Here is a 21,648-nt window from a genome sequence, read left to right as displayed (position 1 = left end):
AGCCTGGCTGGAGCAGGCTGGTAGTAACCTTGGACTGCGGGGAGTTAGGAGGACTGGGGAGCCTGCTAAAGTAGGCAACACTCTGCAAGGCAGGCTCTACCTAGGCACACCTGCCCATCTTTGCATCAGAGTGTTAGCATGACAGAAAGTGCCTCAGAAGAGCAGAGTCAAATTCTAGCCACTGGGATAGATGATGCAGTTTGATGTAGACTCTACATTGTAGAGGGAACCAGGCTCAGACATTAACCTCTCCTGTGACAAAAAGGATAAAGATATCAGAGGATCCCCGCCCAGGACTATGCCTAGTCTTGAGAGAGCTGCTCATAATCAAAGCCCAATTTGAAAGAAAAAAGGTGGGATATATATGTAATAAATAAATTGACCAATGGTTACCAGTTATAATGGCTATATATGGCTTCCAGTATCAAAGGCAAGTATGCTCTCATTAGCTAAGGAACACAGGTAGGAACATTCTGTTGAATTCACATTCCACTTATGGGATTCCTATAGGCATCTGCTTGGCTACTTGGGCAGTTTGCTGGTCTCTGTGAGCTTTGGGCTCTTCTGGTGCTCTTAAAGGCCGATGGAACATCTTCTGGTCTTAGAGAACTAGCAAATGCCAACTCCCCATGTCTGTAGCCAGCTGCCACTTGTTGCAGCAAAGACAACCAAGGTTCCTGCGGCATTTTAAACAATGAATGTGCAATCATATAATTGCGCAGACAGGCAAAAGCCCCGCTCCTCCCAGCATTCCTCAGCCGCTGCCCAAAATTATTTAGTGCCTTCCAGATGCATTCCACAGCAAATCTATGCTTTTTTTAAAGAGGCCACAAGACCAAACTGGCTAATAAGGCACCAACCACCTTATTAGTCAGTTTCAGCAAAGGGAAGAATCCGGCACATCTATGACGAGCGCAGCTTCTCTGGATCAGAATTATCTCCTTTGGCTGCAGTCCATGAAAGCTTATGCCAGAATACATAGCGAGAGTGTCGCAGGCTGCACAGTCTTTGCTGCCCAAACGTTGGAAGCTCGGGCATTGGCTTGCAAGCCGAGAAACGAACCCCGAGGAACAGGCGAGCAACTTGGCAAGGGAAACGACGCCGCAGTGTATGTTCTGCGCGGATGATGCGCACAGACATGGACGGAGGCAGGCCAGGCCCAGCGGCCTCGCTCTCCCGGCCGCGACGGGCCGGCTCAGGCGCGTTTTGGCAGCGGGCAGGTGGACGGAGGAAGTGGATGCTCGAGCGGAAAGCCGGCGCGGGGGCGCAGGCGGCTCACCCTTGGCGCGGCGTCCTGGACGGGGATTGCGCGAGCCGGAGCGGAGGGCGGCGCTCGAGGTTCCAATCACCAAAGTGCAACCCGAGCAAAGCGGTGCCAAACGGCTCCGGATCCGCCTCCTTCTGTTTCCCCTGGCCGGGCGTGACTTTGTCTTTCGCTTTTCTTTCCCCTCCCTCCTCCACTCCTTCCGTGTCCAGGCTGCCGCTAAGCCGCGCGTCTTCTTTGCTGCTGCTGCCGCTGCTAAGCCGGGCCCAGGCGAACATCCCCAGAGGTGGGTCTCTCTCCTCGTATCAAATGCCCCCATCCCGTTTCTTTTGCAGATGCTCCCTCCACAGAAAAGACTTTTAAGCCGTGCGATATGGACTCGAAGTCCTTCAGGCGACTGGCCTTTGCTAGGGGAGGGGATGCCCCCCCCCCCATTTTACATGCGTCCTTCGCAGTCGTCTGGAAGGCACGCACGAACGTGTGAGAAGCAGATAAAGGGCGGCCTCCGGAGGCGGGCATGGATCAGACGATCGCCCCTCCCGCAGCCCCCCATCTCCTCTGCCTCGTGGCGTCCTCTGTATTTTAAAGGTCAACTCGGTTGCAGATGCTTTAAAAATGACCCCGTTTTCCCTGATTTCTGCGGGAACTGGTGCAGTTGAGTAAGGGATGGGTGCCCTCCCCATTTATTTTTTGCACTGCATTCCAAAGGCGTTTCTATGAAAAGAACTGGCGGGGGGCGGCTTAGTTTTTTCCTCCTTCACCGGACGGGAGAGGACGCTTGGGTCAGTGGTTAGAGGCGCCCGCCTAGGTACTCATCTTTTGCTCTGATCGCCTTCTTTCCCCGCGCAGGATGGACAGACTTCTCTTCCCCCTCCCCCCACTCGGGATGGGAGGCTGGAAGGCTTTGGGGCCTGCGCTGGCCCGAGCTTGCGTGGGATGGGGGCTGTCCAGGCAACCATCTTAGAGGTGGCGGGCGGGGGGACTTGTTGCATCACGAGCCCGGTTGAATGGAGGCTTGACTGGAGCAGCTGCCAATCATGGGGTGCGTGGTGGGGAGAAGCGGTATTGCACGTAGCATGCGCTCTGCAGAAAGGCGGGACAACAAAAGACGCTCCCGGCGGGGAGGGCGAGTTGGATTTGCAGGAGCGAGGTTGCGTGCTGCGCTTCCTTGGAGAAGTGCTTGAATTGCTCTGCCGAGATTGCAGGGCGGGGAGGGGGCCAGAGAGGAAGTCCCCCCCCCCCCCGGGCAAGCTCCCGAGGTGTCTCGCAAGACGAGGAGGGGAAGCGCCGCGTGGCTCAGGCAGTCCGGAGAGAGGCGCGCGTTCCCGGGCTGTGCTTAGCGGAATTGGGCAAGAATGACACGGGCGTCCTTCCTGTTCACACCCAAGCCGCACCACATCCTGCTCGACTTGCCCAAGCCGGCGATGCGAGGCACGCACCCGGGCCGCCCCGCCGCTCTGGCCCGCAGAAGAGACGGCGCTTCCCATCAGCGAGGCGTTTTCCCGTCTAATTCTGGTTTTACTCTAGGAGTAGGCATAGGGGCCCCCATTGCGATCCCCAAGTGAGGAGCAGCAGGCTTTCCAAGAGCCGGCCCTGGCATCTGCTCTGGACTAACACATGAAAAGGCGTCCTAAAGGCTAGACCCACGTGGAACGTTATGGCCATGGCGCTGGATGCAGCGGTGGCAATCTGGGCCACACCACTTTAAGCTGTAGGGGGCGCCATCCTTTGAAACCCCCCTACCCCTTGTTTACCAGAAAATAAATTTACTCATAGGGGCAGTTTTGTACATCTTTATGATATTGCTCGTTTGCTCCATGCTGGAGTTGTTAACTTGGGGCAAATGTTTAAAAAGTGATCCCCTTCTTGTATGTGGTACAGCCCAGAATCCCTCCCCACAAGTAATATGACATCTTGCACTGCTTAAACCAAGCTTTATCAAAGGTAGGCCCTAGAGTGGATTATACCACTGCAGAGGGGGTGTCATTTGCTGGATGGGGGAAACACACAGAAATTAAGCTTGCCTTTGTTCTGTGATTAATTAGAACTACCTGATCTGTGAACTGGGAAAGGGGTTGGAATTGCATTGAGAAGTGAGTTCAGACATTCATGGTTGAGCAGGTTTTGGTTGAGCAGGTTTTGGTTGAGCAGGTTTGGTGGGGCAAATTTCATGTGTGTAAGGAGAATCTCAGATCAAACACCAGTGCTCACTGAGATTTGTGTTGGGTTTTTTTTATAGAAATGTTATTAGGATTTTAAAACTAAAACTACAAGCAACAATCATCACACACACCGGATTTACTGGATCAGCCCCCTACTACATATCTTTTAACATTCTATGATCATACTAGAATCCATTTATAATAACTTGAAAGCATCGTTGGATCAAAACCAGGTCCCGTTTCTCCAGCCAATAAAATAATAATAATGATAATAATCCTAATTTGATAGAAGTCACTATCTTCCTCTTCTTCATCCATGAAATCAGTCTCATTATTTCCTACCAAGTCCTGTTTCTCTTAAGCAATGTCAAAGGGAAGCATCTCCAAATTAAATGAAATTGAAATATTCGCTTTCTCCTTCAATGGTAAGTTTGATCTAAACATTCCTGGACAGTTCAAAATCTTTTCTATTTTCTAATAGTAAATAACTTCCTCACTACCACAATTACACATAAACATCAAAAATATCCATTTAACATCTCTACAATTGTCTTGACTACTCTACTTGGTGATGAGTAATAATAATATCTTCTAGAACATTTTTCTTTAAGCTAAATTACTAGTGTTTCATCTCACTTAAACACTGTGGAATCAAATATGGTGAGCTCCTTATAAAAGCCAGGTGTTTACAGTCTAACATAGATCATCAACCACAAAAACTTATTAGAAATACAGTCAATACAGAAATACCTTTTAAACAGGATTTCATTAAGCTAAATTGCTACTATTTCACTAGCAATAATAGCTTAGCCTTTCTACATCTCATGTAAGCATATCAAGGTATATAATTCACTTTTTTTTTTTTTTTGGAATAGAAAGAAAGAAATTTCCCTTCCCTTTGCACTCCTGCCAAGTTTACTTTTTCTTTACCCCTCTACCAGACCTTTCTGTTTTTTTCCCATTAAGCCACCGTAATGTCTGTAATGGAGTCTTCAGTTGCAGCCACATAAACATAACCTCTTTTAAGTTGTCAGCTAAATTGTCCTCTAAGATGACACGCAGACCCCATGAAAGTTTGCTTCATAATGTCTGTGTCTTGAGTTGTGGCCAAGCTGTCTTATCCTCTTCCATCATAGCACACAGAACAGTTGCACTTATTTTCTTTCCAGTTTCAGATTTTCCTTCTGCTTGTTGGATATTTTGCATATTCTGTTCAGGTGCGAGTTGCTTATCTAAAGCCTGATCAATAGAAGTGCTTAATTTATCAAAGCCACTTTTTTGTTCAGTTGAAAAACAATCAAATCGCTCTAGAACAAAGCCTGTATTTTGAAAAATGCCTTCCAAATTTCTTCCATAGTAGCAAGGCTTGGCAGGTGTCCAAAGATCCCCAGAACAAAGAGAAAAATGATTGCCAATTCTTGGCAGAAGTCCAACACAGATGTATAAAAGAAAGATCCTCTATTACTCAATTCCACAACACAATTATTCGCCCTTGGAGAGATAAGAAAATCTTTTCCTTACTTACAAAAAGTTCTGTCTTTCTCTCCGTTATGCAATTCACCGCTTTTCAACTCCGTGGGGGGGAAGGTTTCATTTCCCCCCTCATCCAAAGGGCTTTTTAATTAGCAAAAAATACAGCTTATTCCACAGGTATCATTGCAGAGAAAAGAAACAAAAATACATTCCAATAGATCCGGTGTGTTCACAGAAGCTAAAACAAAACTAAAAAAAGGTAGCATGTGGAGAATTTGTAGAGGGCAGCACTCCCTCTGGTAATACCCAGCTGAGAAAACTTGATTTCCTCCCACTCAATGTGGAATTGCCAGTTCCACATCATCTGGGGGATTTGCCAAGCAATCTTATCACTGAGATGTGCATTCCCTGGCATCCTGCTGGGGCAAAGTGCTTTTCCAAGGAGGAGGTGCTGAGATCCCCCTGAGAGTCCACATCACATTGCTTGCATGTGGGAATCTACCTGTGGTCCTCACATCTCACCACAGATTGGTTGCTGCCTTGTAGGGAAGCAGGTTATCACATCCATCACTGCTTTATCAGCTTTCCTTGACAGCTGTCTTCAAGATGTACTCGGTCTCCAAGGCCCACCATTCCAAAGACACTGCTTGGGAGTGATGGGAATTGTAGTCTAGCACATCTAGAGGAGGTTAGGCTTATTTGTGCTTACTGTCAACAGGTTTTGGAACCATTTCTAGTGCTCTCTAGCAGGCATGAAGCAGGTGATCCACGGAGCTGCGGTTGCTCTGAATAGCATCATGGGGATTAAAGAATGGGAGCTGCCTTTTACTGGGCACAAGCCCTTGGTCCAGAATCACCAACTCCGACTGGCAGTTGCTGCCATGGTCTCAGGCCTTACTTTTTCCTAGCTCTACCTGGAGGTGCCAGGAATGAGTTGGGACCTTCTTCCTACAGAGCTCTGTCGCTGAGCCCTAGCTCTTCCCAGGGAACGGCTTCGGACCTCAAAGAGCGGTTGGATCACTTGAGGCCGATCGGCAGTGAGTTGACTTTGACTGTCCCCCAATCCTTGCATTCTTGTTTTGTCTGTTACTGTAGACTGTAAGCCTTTTTTGGGGCAGGGAGCATGTCCGTTCTGTGTTGCCAGACTGCCATTGCTGCTCTAAAGCAGTAGAAGGTTCACTATGAGCGACTTCACGTGCATTATTTTTTACAACTGCTCGGGGCCCCTGGACAGTGACAGTAGCAGCAGATGGCCACGTTATCGGAGCATTGAAGAAAAGGTAAGCTGGCACGCATCGCATAAGGACTCAAGAAGCGCCCGGGATCCGAGCAAGAGGCCACCTAAGCCTTCCTTCTGATCTCCAGTTGCCCATGGGAGACCTCAAGTAGACCAAGGGTCCGTCTCTTGATAGCAGCCAACCAGCTGCCCGTGGAATTGCACAATCAGTGCATGAGTGTGACAGCTGCCTCCCACCCATGTCCCCCAGAAAATGGTCACATGCTTCTTTTAAGGGAGGGTCATGCTTAAGTTCCACAAGGAACATTTTCACTAGACTGTGTACACCCAGCTGAATCAACAAATCCCTGGAAGCCAGTAAAAGCAATACAGGTAGAAGGTCAGTGGCCAGGTAGGGCCCAGGTGCAGCGTGTGGGATAGTCTGCTTCCTTGGCAGACCTTGCAGTTGCACGCTTGCTGTGGCGAATTCTTGTCTCTTAAGGAAAGCATTTTGTTCCGCCAGTGAGGAAATAGCTAATCTCAAGAGGCAGAGAAGTAGTGAATTATTACTATTGTATACTGATTACTTTAATCGTAATCATTAAAAAAAGAACCACAGACATTTAAACAGACAACCATGTGCATATTTAGGTGGAAAAAGTCTTTTCTTTCCCAGAATGCCCCAGTCATAGCACTGGCTGGGGCATGCTGGGAATTGCAGGCCTTTTTTTTCCATCAAAGCAAGCACAAGGTTGTACCCTTATTAGATATTTGGACAGTACAGAAATTGACCTTTAGGAGAGAGAGAATGGAACAGATGAGGTTAGAAGAAAGCCTAGATAAATCTGGTCTTGTGAATATTCTTGAAATTATTTCCTTAAGCACCAACAGGTGTTTGAAGAAAGACTGAATAACCTTGACTTAGGCTAAATGCGTACTAGCCAGAGCGTTAAAAGGATGGACAGTTGAAATGCTTCTGGCATTTTGAGGAGACTGCATATATTTTGTTCTTTTTTAAAAAAGGGAGAGAGATACATCTGTTTTGATCTCTTCGAAACTAGCAGAGGAGTGTCTTGAGATTGTCATGTGTGTGCTTAGGTCACAATCCACTGGGAATGTTTCCAGCTTTGGCTAGCAAGGGCATACCGGCAGCGGGGACAAAGCTTCCAAGTCTGAAGTATGTTTTCTCTGGGCATGGGCCCAGAGGCACCTTTGCGGGTGTGTGCATGCTATTTAAGGGACACTCATGTTCTGCCTACATTTTGTCCTTGGAGTTTTACACAGATATACTGAGAGTGAGCTGCAGGGCTTGTGCACACGATCTTGCAATAGGAAGAAGTGTTCCGAGAAACTGAGTTTTCCTACCACGTGAATGCCTGGGATTTTCTATGCTGCCTGGTTTTAATGTGGGGGTCAATATATGCCAGCTAACTTGTGCCAGACCAGGACTGGGCAGCGAGAGCTTCAAATGCTCACTCAGCTGTGAAGCTCTGGTTGACCCGGTGCAGAACTTATCTCTCAGCCTACCTCACAGGGTTGTTGTGAGGATGAAATGGAGTTGGGGAGAACTGCATATACATTGCCTGATGTTCCTTGGAGGTACATTGGAATCAAAAGACAATAAAAATTAAAGTATTTTGTCTGTCCCTTTCCACCAACATAAGTCTGAAGAAAATATCTCATGCTTTTTCCCAGCAGATGTACAGGTTTTAACTTTGATTTTGCAGGGTACGGGTATTGAAAAACTGCAGGTCAGTCACAGGAGTGGGAAACTGAAAACAAAAATGTCTTTCAGGGAGTTGTGGAAAATTTGCGGGGGGGGGGGGACTCACATTCTCCCTGTAGATTTCTAAGCATTTCCCCAAGCTTTAATTTCTGTAGCCACAGAGAATGTCTGGTGATACTAGTGAGCATGGACTGGTATGTAGACAGAACATTTAAGAGCATCTTAAAGATTTGTTACTGGGGCCCAGTCCCCTGCATTTATCTCTCTCAACCTTCCAGAGATAAAGCATTCCCATTGTCAAACTGAAGCAAGATTTTCCTGCTTTGGGTACCTGTTTGCATTTCTGTGCTTTGAAGAGAGTATGGCCTGGTGATCAAATATGGGAGGAAGCACAACGGCTTGGGTGCTTTCCCATTCTCCCTCCAGGTAGATCCTAGGAGAGGAAAAAGCTGCTTACTGCATCTGTGCTTGGTAACTTGCCACTCAAAGACTCATTGCTGGATGTGTGAAAGTATCGTATCTGAGATGATCACCAAGGCTCCATTGGGGGTGTTTTGATCTGCTAGGACTGTTTGACCTTTGCTTGATGCTCCATGCTGTGTAGTTCTGGAGAAGCTCTGAGAAATTTGTGGATGAGGCTTAGGGCTGCTTTCAGGTGCATCGAGGCTGCAAACCTCTGCTTCCTTATGTTGCAGGAGGTCCCGTGCAAAGCAGTGGGATTTTGTTCTGAGCAGGGCTGGCGAAAGTGCAGTTGTGTGCACATTTGCCTGAAAATCAGCTCTAGAACTGACTGGTCCAGGCTGCTGCCCTCCAGATGTTTTGGACTTCAGATCCCATCAGCCCCAGCCAGCATGCTAATGATTAGAATGCTGGGGGCTGTTATCTGGAGGGTACAGGGTTGGAGAAGGCTGCTGCAGAGGGCCTATTACATAAGAGTCATCTCTACACGTCGGGCTAAATGGCATAAATGCAAGGTCTCTGCCCCCAGAGACATACAATTGAATTCCGAAGTAAGAGGGCAACATGGCAAACAATACCGCAAGAGACGGGTGACATGCATTCCGTTTGCCTCTTGGTATAAAACACCCACATGAACTGCTAGTTGTCCGGGACCAGTATGCAACTCGTATTAATATCTGAGTTGGTGATTATCAATCAGGGCTCTGTAAGAAGTGTTTGGAGATTGTCTGTTGCCATCTTGAAGACTGACTTTTATGCCTAGCTCAGCAAATGCGATAGCTTAGGGCTGAAGTAGGTGTGTTAGCAATGGTGGGGGTGCTGGGGGCAGGGGGTTCGTGACAAATCAGGGCCCCAGCAGGGGGCAGGACCCTTTGCCCCATCCCACTGCAGGTTGAGTCCCTTTTGCCTACGATTTGCGGTGGAAGAAAAGCTTCCAATCACCCTGCCTGGACTTCTCTTTCCATGAATGGTACCTACTGTTAGTCTAGCTTAAGACTCATGGATTTCAGTGGTTGCATTCCAAATAGGACTAACATTAGCTGTGGCTTGAGGTCGACTTCCTGGTTCCAAATCGAGACTGCAACGGGGGCTAGTGGTTAAAGCTTCTGTTGGCATTCTTTGTCTTCTGACATTTAGGACCCCTACGTTATGGAACAGGCTTCCGGGGGGTGGTTGAAGCCCCATCGGTGAAGGTGTTCAAGGACAGGCTGGACGTGCACATGATAGGCATGTCATGAGCAGAGCTGTCTGGAGCAGGAGTCAGACTAGATGGCCCAGGAGACCCCTTCTGACTCACTCTGTTTCTGTGTTCCTGTGTCTGGCAACCGCCAGCCACCAGTTGACTAGTGGAAGAGCGAGAGAATGAATATTTTCCAAACTGAAGTCCAGTCTAATTAAAATTGCAACAGACGGCTTGAGACCTTCAGTGTCCAATGTCAGGCGCTCCGCAGCTGCTTGTGTGTGCGCGCCTGCCGGCGCATGATGTCGCAAGGCTGCGGCGATTTGTTATAATAGCTTTCGGTGGCGGTGCCAACGGACGGCCACTCCTTAACCCCTTTGAAACAGGATCTTCACTAGGTCAGAAGGGAGTCAGTCTGGCACGGTGGTCAGAGCAGTGCGGACAGTATCTTGCCCTCCCCAGGGTTAACCTTCAAGAAGTTGAGGAGCACCTGGCTTTTCTGGATTTTAGGCAGACGCTTCTCCCCTGCCGCCTTGCAGTGACTTCCAGCAGCCAATAGAAGACTGCACTGTAGATCGCTTGTCCTGCCCTGAGAAAAAGATCCTGGGTTAGACCCCGAGACAGCGGCACACGGGAAGGAATAATCAAGCTGGAGTGCTCTCTTCCCTGCTTGGCGCCAGACCTAGTCTATTTACACTGGGACTTAGATCTGGGAGACAAACAAAGCAAAACAAAAGCACAGGTTCTCAGAAGAGTGCTGTTTGCACTCAAAATAATAGAAGCGGTGCTGATGTGATTAAAAATGGGCACTTGCATGAGAACCTGTTTTTCCTTGGTTTGTAGGAACTTCCAGAACTCGGTAGTTGTACTCTCATCTTCCTCCATTCTAGCCTCTTGGAGGCCCGGTCAGTTTTGCATATTGGGTGGCAGTGGATTGCACTTCCCCCCAAACTGGGGTAGAGGGCTGGGCTGGACTGGGAGACACTGGTTCCAACTGGTTCTCCAGGAAGCTCCGTTGGCCAGTCAATAATCTAAGAAACAGGCTTGTTAAGGCTTGTGGTCTGGTGCTCACCTCAGGTGCCCTGGAAGGGCAAGCATTCGTAATGTATTGCTGTACCTTTTCCTGCCAGGGAAGGAAGAAGCGCTTGGAGGATTTTCTGCCTTAGGTGCCAAGATAACTTGAGTGACTTTGGGTACTTCCTGTCTTGACTCAGCGGGGTGGAACTCGCTGTTCGTGGCTCAGCCTCAGTTGTGAAATACCATACCTTGGGCCAATATAATAAAGGAAAAAAGTAAAGTATGAAGCGGGTTGAAGATGCACATGTGTTGTTTTTAGGTCTTTAGAGGAAAGCTGAGCCAAAATGAAAGAAGTGGGAGAGGGGGGTGAAATGCGAAGGAAGAGAGGAGGTCCAGTGATGTGCACAAACAAAAGATTGTCAAGAAATGAGTGATGCTCACTGCAGGTCTGAAGGGCAAATGCAGAGGGGTCAAGTGCTTGACTGTGATAGACGCCGGACCAGCGAAAGCTGCCGTTGTGTTTTCGCGGTTTCTGGTTGAGCTCTTTCCATTTGCTTGTGAGCTGGGTGCTTTCAGTGCTCTAGGCAAGAGGGTCTGTTCTGAAATGGACAGTTCTGTCCGGTTTTGCTTGGGAAGACGCTTCAGCCTGGCAGTGTTGTGATCCGGCCTTTCTCTTTCCCGCAGAGAACCATGGCTTCCCTCAAGGACAAGCTGATCACCCCCATTGCACAGCCAGCGACCAAGCCGAACAGCAAGGTCACCGTCGTAGGGGTTGGTCAAGTTGGGATGGCCTGTGCCATCAGCATCCTGGAAAGGGTAAGCGGCTGCGGGGGCCTGGGTGGGGTGAGGGGGTAAAGAGCCGGACTTGAGCACAGTGCAAGCGTGAACATGCGCACGACAGAGGATTGCCCCTTTGCACATTGATGGGGAAGTGATGCGGTGGCATTTGGCCAGAAGGCAACCTTTGGGCCAGCTTGCCTTCAACCTGAGCTGTTGGACTGCAGCTCTCATTGTGCTGGCTGGGGATGATGGGAATTACAGCCTGACATGTCTAGAGGGAACTCGGTGAGGAAAGCTGCTGGCATGGCCCCAAGAAAATGAAAATACAAAGCTTTCATGGTGTCTTTAAACTGGAACAGCCCAGGTTTTCATGGACTGAATCTTTAACCTGTTCTGTATTTTATCATGATTGCTTTGACATCTCCAAGCCAGAATATGGAACAATAAATAATGTCTTGGCCCACAGTTCCCACCACACCTCACCATTGGCTACACTAGCCAGGGCTGATGGGAGCTGTAGGGCAGAAGATCCAGGGGCTCATCCCTGGATCAGGTACATGGCGTATCATGTGCAGTTGATGCTGAGCTGAGTGGGGATCGCACCGTACGGACAGGCCCCTCTCTCGCCATTTGGCCAGTGTGGGAAGGACCCTGTATGCATTCAGTTTGTACAGTTCCCATGCCAATGGCCATGCCAGCTGGGAATGATGGGAGTTGCCACCCAAAACTTCTGCAGGGCTCCAGCTTGAAGAAATCTGAATTGAATTGTAATCTGGTCTTGGAAGCCTTAGAATACATGAGGTTCTGTCTTTCACATTTCTGTTCAAAAATCAAAAGTACCATAGTTGAGCACAGCACCCATTCACAACAGCGGTAGTTGGTTGCACATTGACAAAGCTCAGAAACCACGGACATGGAGGGCAACGCCTGAGTTTAGTTACACCCTAAACAAACAGAATTGAACTGGCGTGTGCTTCCCTTGTTCAGGTGTCCCCCTAGAAGTTAGATGCAGCCTTGCTTTCTCTCTGTGATATAACGGGGCATCACAGTTTTATGGAACCAGGCTGAGCACCTCAAGGCCAAGATTAAAAATAATCTGAGCTTTCCATGTGTTCACATCCCTGTGTAGTCAAGCCTTATGTCTTTTCTTCACTATCAGGGTCTGTGCGATGAACTTGCTCTGGTTGATGTCCTGGAAGACAAACTGAAGGGAGAAATGATGGACTTGCAGCATGGAAGCTTATTTCTTAAGACACATAAAATCGTAGCAGACAAAGGTAAGGTTTAGAATGTGTCTTGCCTTCGCCCGAGAAGGGACCTGCATTATTCATCACATTGCATTGGAAAATAAATAGAAAGAGAAGAATGAATGTCACCTTCCCAGTATCCTTTAGGATGGAAGGCAGCTTTTTACTGTATGAGTTCCCTGGTCGCCATAGGCGACTAGAAAGTTAAAGCAGGTGAGTCGGGGGCTGGCAAAGAAGAGCAATGTTTGCTCCAGCCTCTCCATCCATCCGTCCATCAAAAGCTTTTCCAACCTGTCCACCACTAGCATCTTGGGACGGCCTACAATAAAACGAGTAGAATAAGACAAAACACCACAGAATCTGACAATTGAAATACTAAAGCCCCAGTTAAAATCAATTAAACATTAAAATGACGGGAAAATGAAAACATTTTCGCCTGATGCCAAAACGAATATAACATCGGTGCCAGGCAAACCTCTAATTAGTTTCTTTGCTAGCTATAAATTTCTCTAGGCTTATTCACAAGGCTTGTAAATTGCGACATACGTGGTCGAACTTGGCTACTAGGACTTTCTCTGCATGCAGTGCTTCAATTTCCTGTCCAATGGTTCCACTTTCTAACGAGCCTGGGGTGAGAGGGGGAAAGGGGGAAGGCCCCCTTGCGGACATGATTCATTCCATATCTGTCGTTCGCTTCCTCCGTGGAATTCAGGGGAGGTACATGGTTCTCAGTGCTTTCCCTCTGTCGTCATGACACACTTTGAGGTAGGATAGACTGAGGGAGAGAGGAGATGAGCCACTGGGGATTCTGGCTGCCTGGGATCAGAACTAAGTGGCAATGGCCACCAACTTGGACGCATTTCCAAAGAGAGAGGGAAATCTCTTGGAGGATGAAGCTGTGCAAGGTTTCTAGCCCTGATGGCCATATGCTGCTTCCGGTACCAAAGGCTACATGTGCTGGGGAACATGGGCAGGAGGGTTCGTGTCTAGTTTTTGGGGCAGCTAGTTAGGCACAATGTGGTCAGAATGCTGGACTAGATGGACCTTGGGTCTGAGCTAGCGGGTCCTGCCCCACTCTGGCTGAGCACCCGAACCACCTAGCCCTTCCGTCTTTCCATGGTCCCTCTGACCCTTGCTGTGCCTGCAGATTACTCGGTCACCGCCAACTCCAAGGTTGTCGTCGTCACTGCCGGCGTGCGCCAGCAGGAGGGGGAGAGCCGTCTGGACCTCGTGCAGCGCAACGTGAATGTCTTCAAGTTCATCATCCCACAGGTTGTGAAGTACAGCCCCGACTGCATCATCCTGGTTGTTTCCAACCCAGGTACTTAATCTTGGAAATCCACACATCCTGGATAAACAGGGTGGAGTTTCTGTTCGTTTATTTTTATTTGCCAGGTTAATAGGCTGCCTCAGCTTCCCCCCTTGTGCCAGCCTCCAGATAGGTTGGACTGCAATGCCCATAATTCCCGGCCAGCACTGCTGTTGGTCGCTCTGCCTGGGAGTTGAAGTGCGCCCTCACTCTAGTGCTCTGGATGGGACGAGGCTGAATTGGCTACAGAACTGAATGTGTGTTTTCAGGAGGGGCCAGTCAGGATGAAGAAGCAGGGCACATCCTGGAGTGGTCCATGGGGCACCCTCTAGAGGTAGCAAGTGGGGCCACCCCTGATCTCGGGCCTGGATGCTGCAGCTGGACTGGGGCACCAGCATTTCAGTCCCAGTTTCTCCTCTGTAAGAAGTGAATGATGACTTCCTTACAGAGCTGTTCTCGGGGCAAAAGACTGTGGAGTGTGTCTCAAGGAGAGCTTGCATTCCACAGCAGCTTGTGTTTAATTGGAAGTAAAACTTGCTAGGTTCAGTGCTGAACACTTGCAAAGGTTGCAGTGCCAAAACTGCAGCGTAATAAGACTCATTCCGTGTTCTGTTGTCTTCTGAGCGGCTTGGTGGTTTTGATGCGTTCTCGGTTGGGCCAGAAGGTGGAGCCTGCACTAGGACTGGGGCCACGTCGTGGGCAAAATAGTCCAGGCTCCAGAGTGCTTTTAAACCCGGCTTAATAAACAGCCACCACTGCACCTCTGACCGCCATTCAGAGATGAGGCCACGGAAAGCTCTCTGGGGTAACAGCCACCATTGCAACAGCTGCTTTGGGTAGTGAATTGTCTTCTGTTGAATTTTGGGTGTACACCAGTGGTGAGCACCCTGCAGCCAGGGGGACAGGTGTGCCCCTCGGATCTCTTTCGCAGTCCACCGAAATTCAGCTGCAAGCAAGCTGGCCTTTTGCTTTTGAAAGGAGTCCAACTTTCCCATCTCCAAATTTGGGCACCAGATTCCTGGATGGGAACAAAGATGTTTCAAGGGGAGTAGTGTAACCTCTCAGCTTCTGGAAGTCGTCCTGCCCTGTATACATCTGTATGCAAACAGGGAGGCCCAGTTGGTGGCCGTGTGCTAAAAATGGTCCTGAAAATAGCAGTGCCTGTGCAGGACACAGATACAGAGCATCAGAAGTGCAGATTCTCACAACAGCCTTTTAGCTGGTGACCGGCCCAGTCCAAGCCTTGAGCACGCCAGCCTGCAGCCCGTCTCTCTTCCCCTTCCCAGTGGATATCCTGACCTACGTGACGTGGAAACTGAGCGGCCTTCCCAAGCACCGTGTGATTGGCAGCGGCTGCAACCTGGATTCAGCCCGCTTTCGCTTCCTGATGGCAGAGAAGTTGGGCATCCACCCCTCCAGCTGTCACGGTTGGATCTTGGGAGAACATGGCGATTCCAGTGGTAAGTGGCATTGTGGTTCATAACCAGTGTGTTTTTTGTAAAAAAAAAAAGTGCCTGAACTCATGTCTTGGAGACACACTTTTACACTAAAGATGATTTTCAATTCACCAGCTTTTTTTGAAATAAAGAACTTATTTATGTTTTGCACGTAGCCAGTCACTCTACACACACATAAACATAATGGCCGCCGCCGGCAGTAAGCACTCAGCACGTGACCACACGACTGATCCCAAGCCGAGCAGCATCCCAAGCTGAGCAGCGCCCTCACTATCAGCGTGGACACACAAGCAGCCCGCAGGCGATTCAAAATCACTTCGTAAAAACACCATTCCGGTGTGTTCTATGACAAAAAAGCCCTGCTCATAACCATCCTTCAGCGCAAAACCTCCTGGACTAGCAGTGTTGATTCCCGCGGCATCAGGGTAAAACGACAAGTTATGCAGAGTATATTTTCTTGGTTTTCATAGGAGTTTGCATGGCTGCAATTAAGACTGGAACAAGCACATTCCTGCTGGAGAGGAATAATCCTCTTCCAGTTTTTTCCTAGAGAACTCAACCCACTATCTCCCCTCGGTCTTTCTTTCTTCTCGAGGCTAAACATGCCCAGTTCTTTCAGTCTCTCCTCACAGAGCTTTGTCTCCAGTCCCTGGATCATCCTTCCTGCCCTCCTCTGAACCCTTTCCAGCCTGTCTGCATCTTTCTTCAACTGTGGTGCCCAGAGCTGGACCCAGGACTCCAGATGAGGCCTAACCAGTGCTGCTTAAAGGGGACAAATTCTTCAAGCGATTTGGAAGTGGTTCTTTTTATGCTGCCCATCATAGCATTTGCCCTTTTTGCAGCTGCATCACCTCGTTGACTCATTCTCAACTACCACTAATTCAAATATAGATGCTTGTTTTCTTTTTGCTCTCTGCAGGGTGGATTTAAGGGGGAAAACAGGCAGAGGAAACATTTGACCTTAGTCTTTTGGAGTTTGGTGGTCCTGATTGAAATTGGGGTGGCACACACTCGCATGAGAGTTAAAACAACCAGAGGAACAAACCTCGAGGAAGAGTAAACAGCTCCACTGTGTGATTAACATAGGGCGACTGACTCTGTGGCAGATGCTTTCCCCAGCCCTGCTAAGTGTAAAATGCCAGCAATTGAACCTGGGCATTTCTGGATGAATAGCAGGTGCTCTGTTTATGTTTATTTTTTAGAAAAGGACTGTAGCTCAGTTTTTCCCTCTTGCACCTCTGCTTGGAGAGGCAGTGATAGGAAAGACCCCCGCTACCTGCTGATTTCCGACCCAGCTCGATGGACAAATAATCTGGCCCAGCATAAGAGAAATGCCGATGTTTGTTTCTTGAAAGCACTCCCATCCTGTCTTTCCGTTTCAAATCCAGAGGCCCAAAGTAGTTAACAGCAATAAACAATTTGGAAAAATCCCACCAGAAAAGCAAATAATGACACACACCGGAGTAGCAGATATAATCAGCTTTACTGCGGCGGCCGTTTCCATGCCTGCATCGTTCGTGGCTGCTTTCCAAGCAGTGATCGCTATCTGGACTCCGTCTGTCCAGGTTCATGTCTCAGCCTGAGCACCAGATTCAGTTTTAGTCCCAAGTTAAGACTTTTTATTTAATACCTGTTTTTAGATTACGACCCTTGGCCTAGCTGCTGGTTTATTGTTTCATTGGCGGTTGTTTCATTGGTGATATCGTGTTTATTTCCTCCTGTTGCAGTTACATGGTTGTATTTCTTTTGTAGTTTTATTCTATTCTGTATTATGGTTTTAGTTGCTATCATTATTTATTTGTAGCTGTATTTTTACGATGGGGCTGTGAGCCTCCCAGAGCGCTTCTGCCGTTAGGGTGGCCTATAAATGCAGTAAATAAGTGGATAAAGCCAGCCAGCCACAGTGGTGGTCTGGCTGGCTCTCCCTGAGTGGAAGTGAGCGGCTCCGGTGTGGCTCACGGGCTCCCTTTCGTCTCGCTTCCAGTGGCTGTTTGGAGCGGCGTCAACGTGGCCGGTGTTTCCCTCCAGGAGCTCAACCCTGCGATGGGGACGGATAATGACCCCGAGGGCTGGAAGCAAGTCCACAAGCAGGTGGTTGACAGGTACGAACCTTTGCAAACCCACACAGGGCCTGTGTCTGGAGAAGCCTTCCGAAAACGACTCCCCACCCTCCCCAGACGGCTCTGATTCCTAAAGGTGCATTTCTTAGGGATGCTGCAAGACAGTGTCAGCTTGTATGATCGCAGGAAAACCTGGCACACAAATCTGGGGATATGGGAAGAAGAGAGCTCCATTCCCCACAGCTCCCAGTTGGCATGGCCGTTGTCCATGCTGAACTGGAATTACGGCAGCTGCATCCCACGTCTGGGAGACACCAGGCCCAACCACTTCTGGGCAGCTTCTGTGGTCTTCGAATTGCATCTTGAGACCCAAACGGCTGAGCCCCATTTCTGAAAATAGACAGGCCGGCTCTCGGGGAAAAGCACGCAGCTGCTTGGATAGGCAGGGAGAAGAACTGCCTTCTGGGAAATCCTGTGCATTGAAGAATGCTGCTTGGAACTGTTCCGGGACAGCTGGATTGCCAATGGGGTATTCTCTGTGTTGGCGGTGACTTGGGAAGACGGGTTCTTGACTCTTGTTGTGCCACTTCATGGGCTGGGGTCACGTATTCCTCAGGCGAGGGCCGACTCCGTAACCCATTCAAAGCAGCATTTGCTTGACAGCATCCAAAGCCCAAATGGGTGTGACGCCTCCGTTCCCACCTTCCGCAAGGATAAGGTTTTGTGGGAATGAGCAGCTAACTTGGCATGCCCCCGGGGAGACAGAGTGCTTTTGGTAGCATCCCTTGCCTTTCCTCTCCCCTCTGTGACCACGTTGCCCATTTCTCCATCCCGGTGCTCTTGCTTCCCTCCGCTCCCACTCACTGCCGCACTGGGCTTGTTGTCGTGTTTTCGACAGTGCCTATGAAGTGATCAAGCTGAAGGGCTACACCAACTGGGCCATCGGTCTGAGTGTGGCCGACCTCCTGGAGACCATCCTGAAGAACCTTTGCCGAGTGCATCCAGTGTCCACCATGGTAAAGGTAAGGGCCGTTGCCGTCTCACCTGCGTTTTCAGCTCCTTCCCTTCCTTCGCTGCCTTGATTTCCAAGGGGAAATGCAGCAGCGAAGATGGATGCTGGTTTCTTTTTCCAAAGCTGGGTGTTGTTGTGTGCAGTAAATTGAAAGGGTGCCAGTTAGGTTCTGCTTGCCATAAGACCTGCATGGAAAGAAAGCTTTTCTGGAAAGAAAGCTTTTCCAATTTCAGAATTAAAAAGGAGCAAAATGGCCGATATCCTAATTTAACTGCAGGCGGCATCCTATCCCCCATGCCTTACACACCCATCAACCTGAACTCAGAGGCTTTTGTGCATTCAGTATGTGTTGTGAAATGCAGCAACAGCAATCTCTGCAGCTCCTCCTGTGCTTCATTTCATCTAGACGGCTGTTTTCAGTTGTCCAAATGAAGCACAGAGGGAAAGAACTGCGTCTGGAAACAGCCTAAGCTGTCGCCCCGGCCTTCTGCCTTCCCTGCTTCCTTCCCTGGCACACTTTCTTTCCTCCTCTCGGGCCTATTTGCAACCTCGGAGAGGCAGCTGGCCAGTTGTGACTGTGGCTTCCATGTTCAGAGGCCTTTTTTGGGATTGCAGGACCCTGGAGCTGGGGCTCCGAATAATCCTAGGAACCCAAAGCCAACATGGGCTGCAGAATTGCACTCTTAAATTAATGGAAGGAAAGTTTGTTACGAAATCCATGTGGCTGCTTACCTGCAGGCCTGGCTCATTAGTGCAGGTGTTTTCTCTTTTTTCGGCTTCCCCCACCTGATTTTTCTGAATGTTGCAATGCCATCAAAAATGCGTACATTTGGGGAAAGTGTACCCAAAAATGCATACATCAGTGTATAGGGGGAAAAGCAGTATTGCTTACACAAATGCCTATATTAGAAGAAACTGCATAGAAGTATGTATTAGGAGAAAGGTAAAAAGTGGTTCTACTTCTGAGTTTTTTTTAAACAACGTGCTGTGGAAATAGCATGAAATGAAAGTCACATCCTTCTCTGTGGAATGTGACTCCATCTATCCTCTCCCTCTTGTTGCAGGGGATGTACGGCATCGAAAATGAGGTGTTCCTCAGCCTCCCGTGTGTGTTGGGATCTGTTGGCTTGACCAGCGTGATCAACCAGAAGTTGAAAGACAGGGAAGTGGCACAGCTGCAGAACAGCGCCACCACGTTGTGGAACGTCCAGAAGGACCTCCGGGACCTGTAGGCATCGGGGGGTGTTTCCTGTTTAGTCACGAGAAGAGAACCAGTGTTCTGAATCCACCCCACGCCTTTGCGTGCACCTGTCTAGCGTAACTCCGTAGCTGAGCTTTCGGTAGCCATCCCCAGTCGGGACAAGCTTTCATCCGCCGTGGCCAAGATGTGTGCTTAATGCAGACCTTCTGAACAAATAAAACCAGCTCTTTTGTGTGTGCTCAATGCTCGTTGTTGGTCTCCATCGTTGTTTTTCTGCCCCCAAGAGGAAGCAAACTAGAATCCTCCTAGTTGCAGCGAAGGGAGCTTCCACCTGTCTTCCTCTTGGAAGAAACCCCGGAAAGCTCACGAGGTTCTTTTCATTTCCACCTCACAACAACCACTGTGTGAGGTGGGCTAGGCTGACAGTTCGTATTTGGTCCACAGTCACCCAGTGAAGTCCATGGGCTACTGGATGTCCCAGGTCCCAATCCAACACTGGTACGCCACGCCAGCCTTCAGAAGACGACTCGCAAGTGGATACTTGTTTTCTCTGTGGGGCAGTATCCACCCATGTCCTTCCACAAACCCAAAACCGCACCAGTGAAGCTCCTAATATTTCCACTGCACAAGTAGTCCACTGTGATTGCAGAAGCAGTCATGTAACTGGTTGCACATCAGTTTACACAGGTGGAATGCACAATCATTTACAATGCTCATTAGGCTCTTGAGTTAGCACAACTCCACTGGCACGAGCTTAGCTTTAGCTGGTTTCTTCTACATGATTCAGATCCTCGTTTCCATGAGCCATCATTGGCCAATAGAATGACACAGTTCGCTACCACCCACCATTTTCATTCCAATATAAATTAAAATCATTTCCCCATGTTGAATTGGATTAAATTCTCAGCTGCTCCATTTCAGCGGTATCTAAAATTGTGAGTAGCTGCTGTTTGTTGTAGGAGACAAGCTCCTTGTTAGTGCAGGGACAACAGAATTTAAACTGCAAATAAAAGATTGCGGCTAAATCGTAAGAGCATTGTCGATAGCATCTCAAAGACAGGACACCTGAATATAGGCAGCCTCTAGAAGACGAGAACTCCAACATCAGAGTTGGTGGTCTGTACTTTATTGTAGCTGGTGTTTCTCTGAGGTTGTAGGACCAACCTCGGAGAAGCGGTAAAGAGCATGGAGGGAGGGGAGGAGACTGGATCTTCCCTGGTGGACCTTCCGCCTCCTTCCCTCTCAAGCAGCAGGGCTACATGGCTGAAACGGCCGTCTAGCTGGCATGCCGGACTGGAAGAGTCGGAAGGCGAAGATCACCACTGATCTGCATCCTGACGAGCACAAGGACGCTTGTCATCTGAATGGTTAAGATTAATCGAGCCTTGAAGAAACCCATTACCGGACTGTCCCCTAAGACTTAGGATCAAGATGGGGAAGCTGCCTTTCAGCCTGAGAGTGGAACTTGGCCTTCAGGCCTGAGCTGCCCCAGCCTGTGCAAAAGCAAGCAGCTTGGGTGGTATCGCAACCCCATCCTATTGCAGCAACTGAAATTAGTGTCATGGTCTATGTCAGTTGCATTTACCTGTTACTGTCTTGTTCCAGCATTGGAGGGGGCCACCACTGAGGAGGTCCTGTTCCTTGTTGCCAGATCCTGAACTTCTGCTGCACTTTCTGATGTGTTAGCAACTTGCTGTCCAGTGCCAAAGATGTGGATCCCCCATGAGATTTGACCTGTGTTGGCGTAAGGATGTTGTGATTTGCGTAGACTTGCCAACCACAAATTTGCCTTGATGGAGAAAGTTTGTCTTTCTCTGCTCACAGAAAAAAGAAGGGTGCCAAACAGTATATGCTTAGAAGCCATTCATTTACAGAAGGAAAAACCAAAATAACTTAAAGAAGCAGCCTTACCATGATCCATCTAGCCTACTGGCACAGGCTGGCAGCAACACTGCCTACCAACACTGACTGGCAGCAGGATTCCAGGCAGGAATTTTCCCAGCCCTACCTGGAGATGCCAGGGACCAAACCTGGAGCCTTTTGCATGCAAAGCTGGGGCTGTGCTGTACCCATGAGCCACGGACT

The 21,648-nt window shown here is 49.0% G+C and overlaps 1 protein-coding gene across 1 annotated transcript; it reads left to right on the top strand.

The window, feature by feature from the left end:
- The first annotated feature begins 1,400 nt into the window (after positions 1-1,400).
- On the top strand, positions 1,401-19,806 carry LDHB (lactate dehydrogenase B). Its single transcript, XM_044452166.1, has 8 exons — positions 1,401-1,550; positions 11,182-11,313; positions 12,437-12,554; positions 13,672-13,845; positions 15,120-15,293; positions 17,275-17,392; positions 18,249-18,372; positions 19,427-19,806. The coding sequence occupies exons 2-8, from the start codon at positions 11,188-11,190 to the stop codon at positions 19,592-19,594; spliced, it is 1,002 nt and encodes a 333-aa protein (XP_044308101.1). The 5' UTR covers positions 1,401-1,550; positions 11,182-11,187; the 3' UTR covers positions 19,595-19,806.
- Positions 19,807-21,648: the final 1,842 nt, after the last annotated feature.

The sequence above is a fragment of the Varanus komodoensis genome, unplaced genomic scaffold (genome assembly GCF_004798865.1).
Source record: "Varanus komodoensis strain SLA01 unplaced genomic scaffold, ASM479886v1 scaffold70, whole genome shotgun sequence".
Lineage (NCBI taxonomy): Eukaryota > Metazoa > Chordata > Lepidosauria > Squamata > Varanidae > Varanus > Varanus komodoensis.
This window is presented reverse-complemented; position numbering and strand designations above follow the sequence as displayed.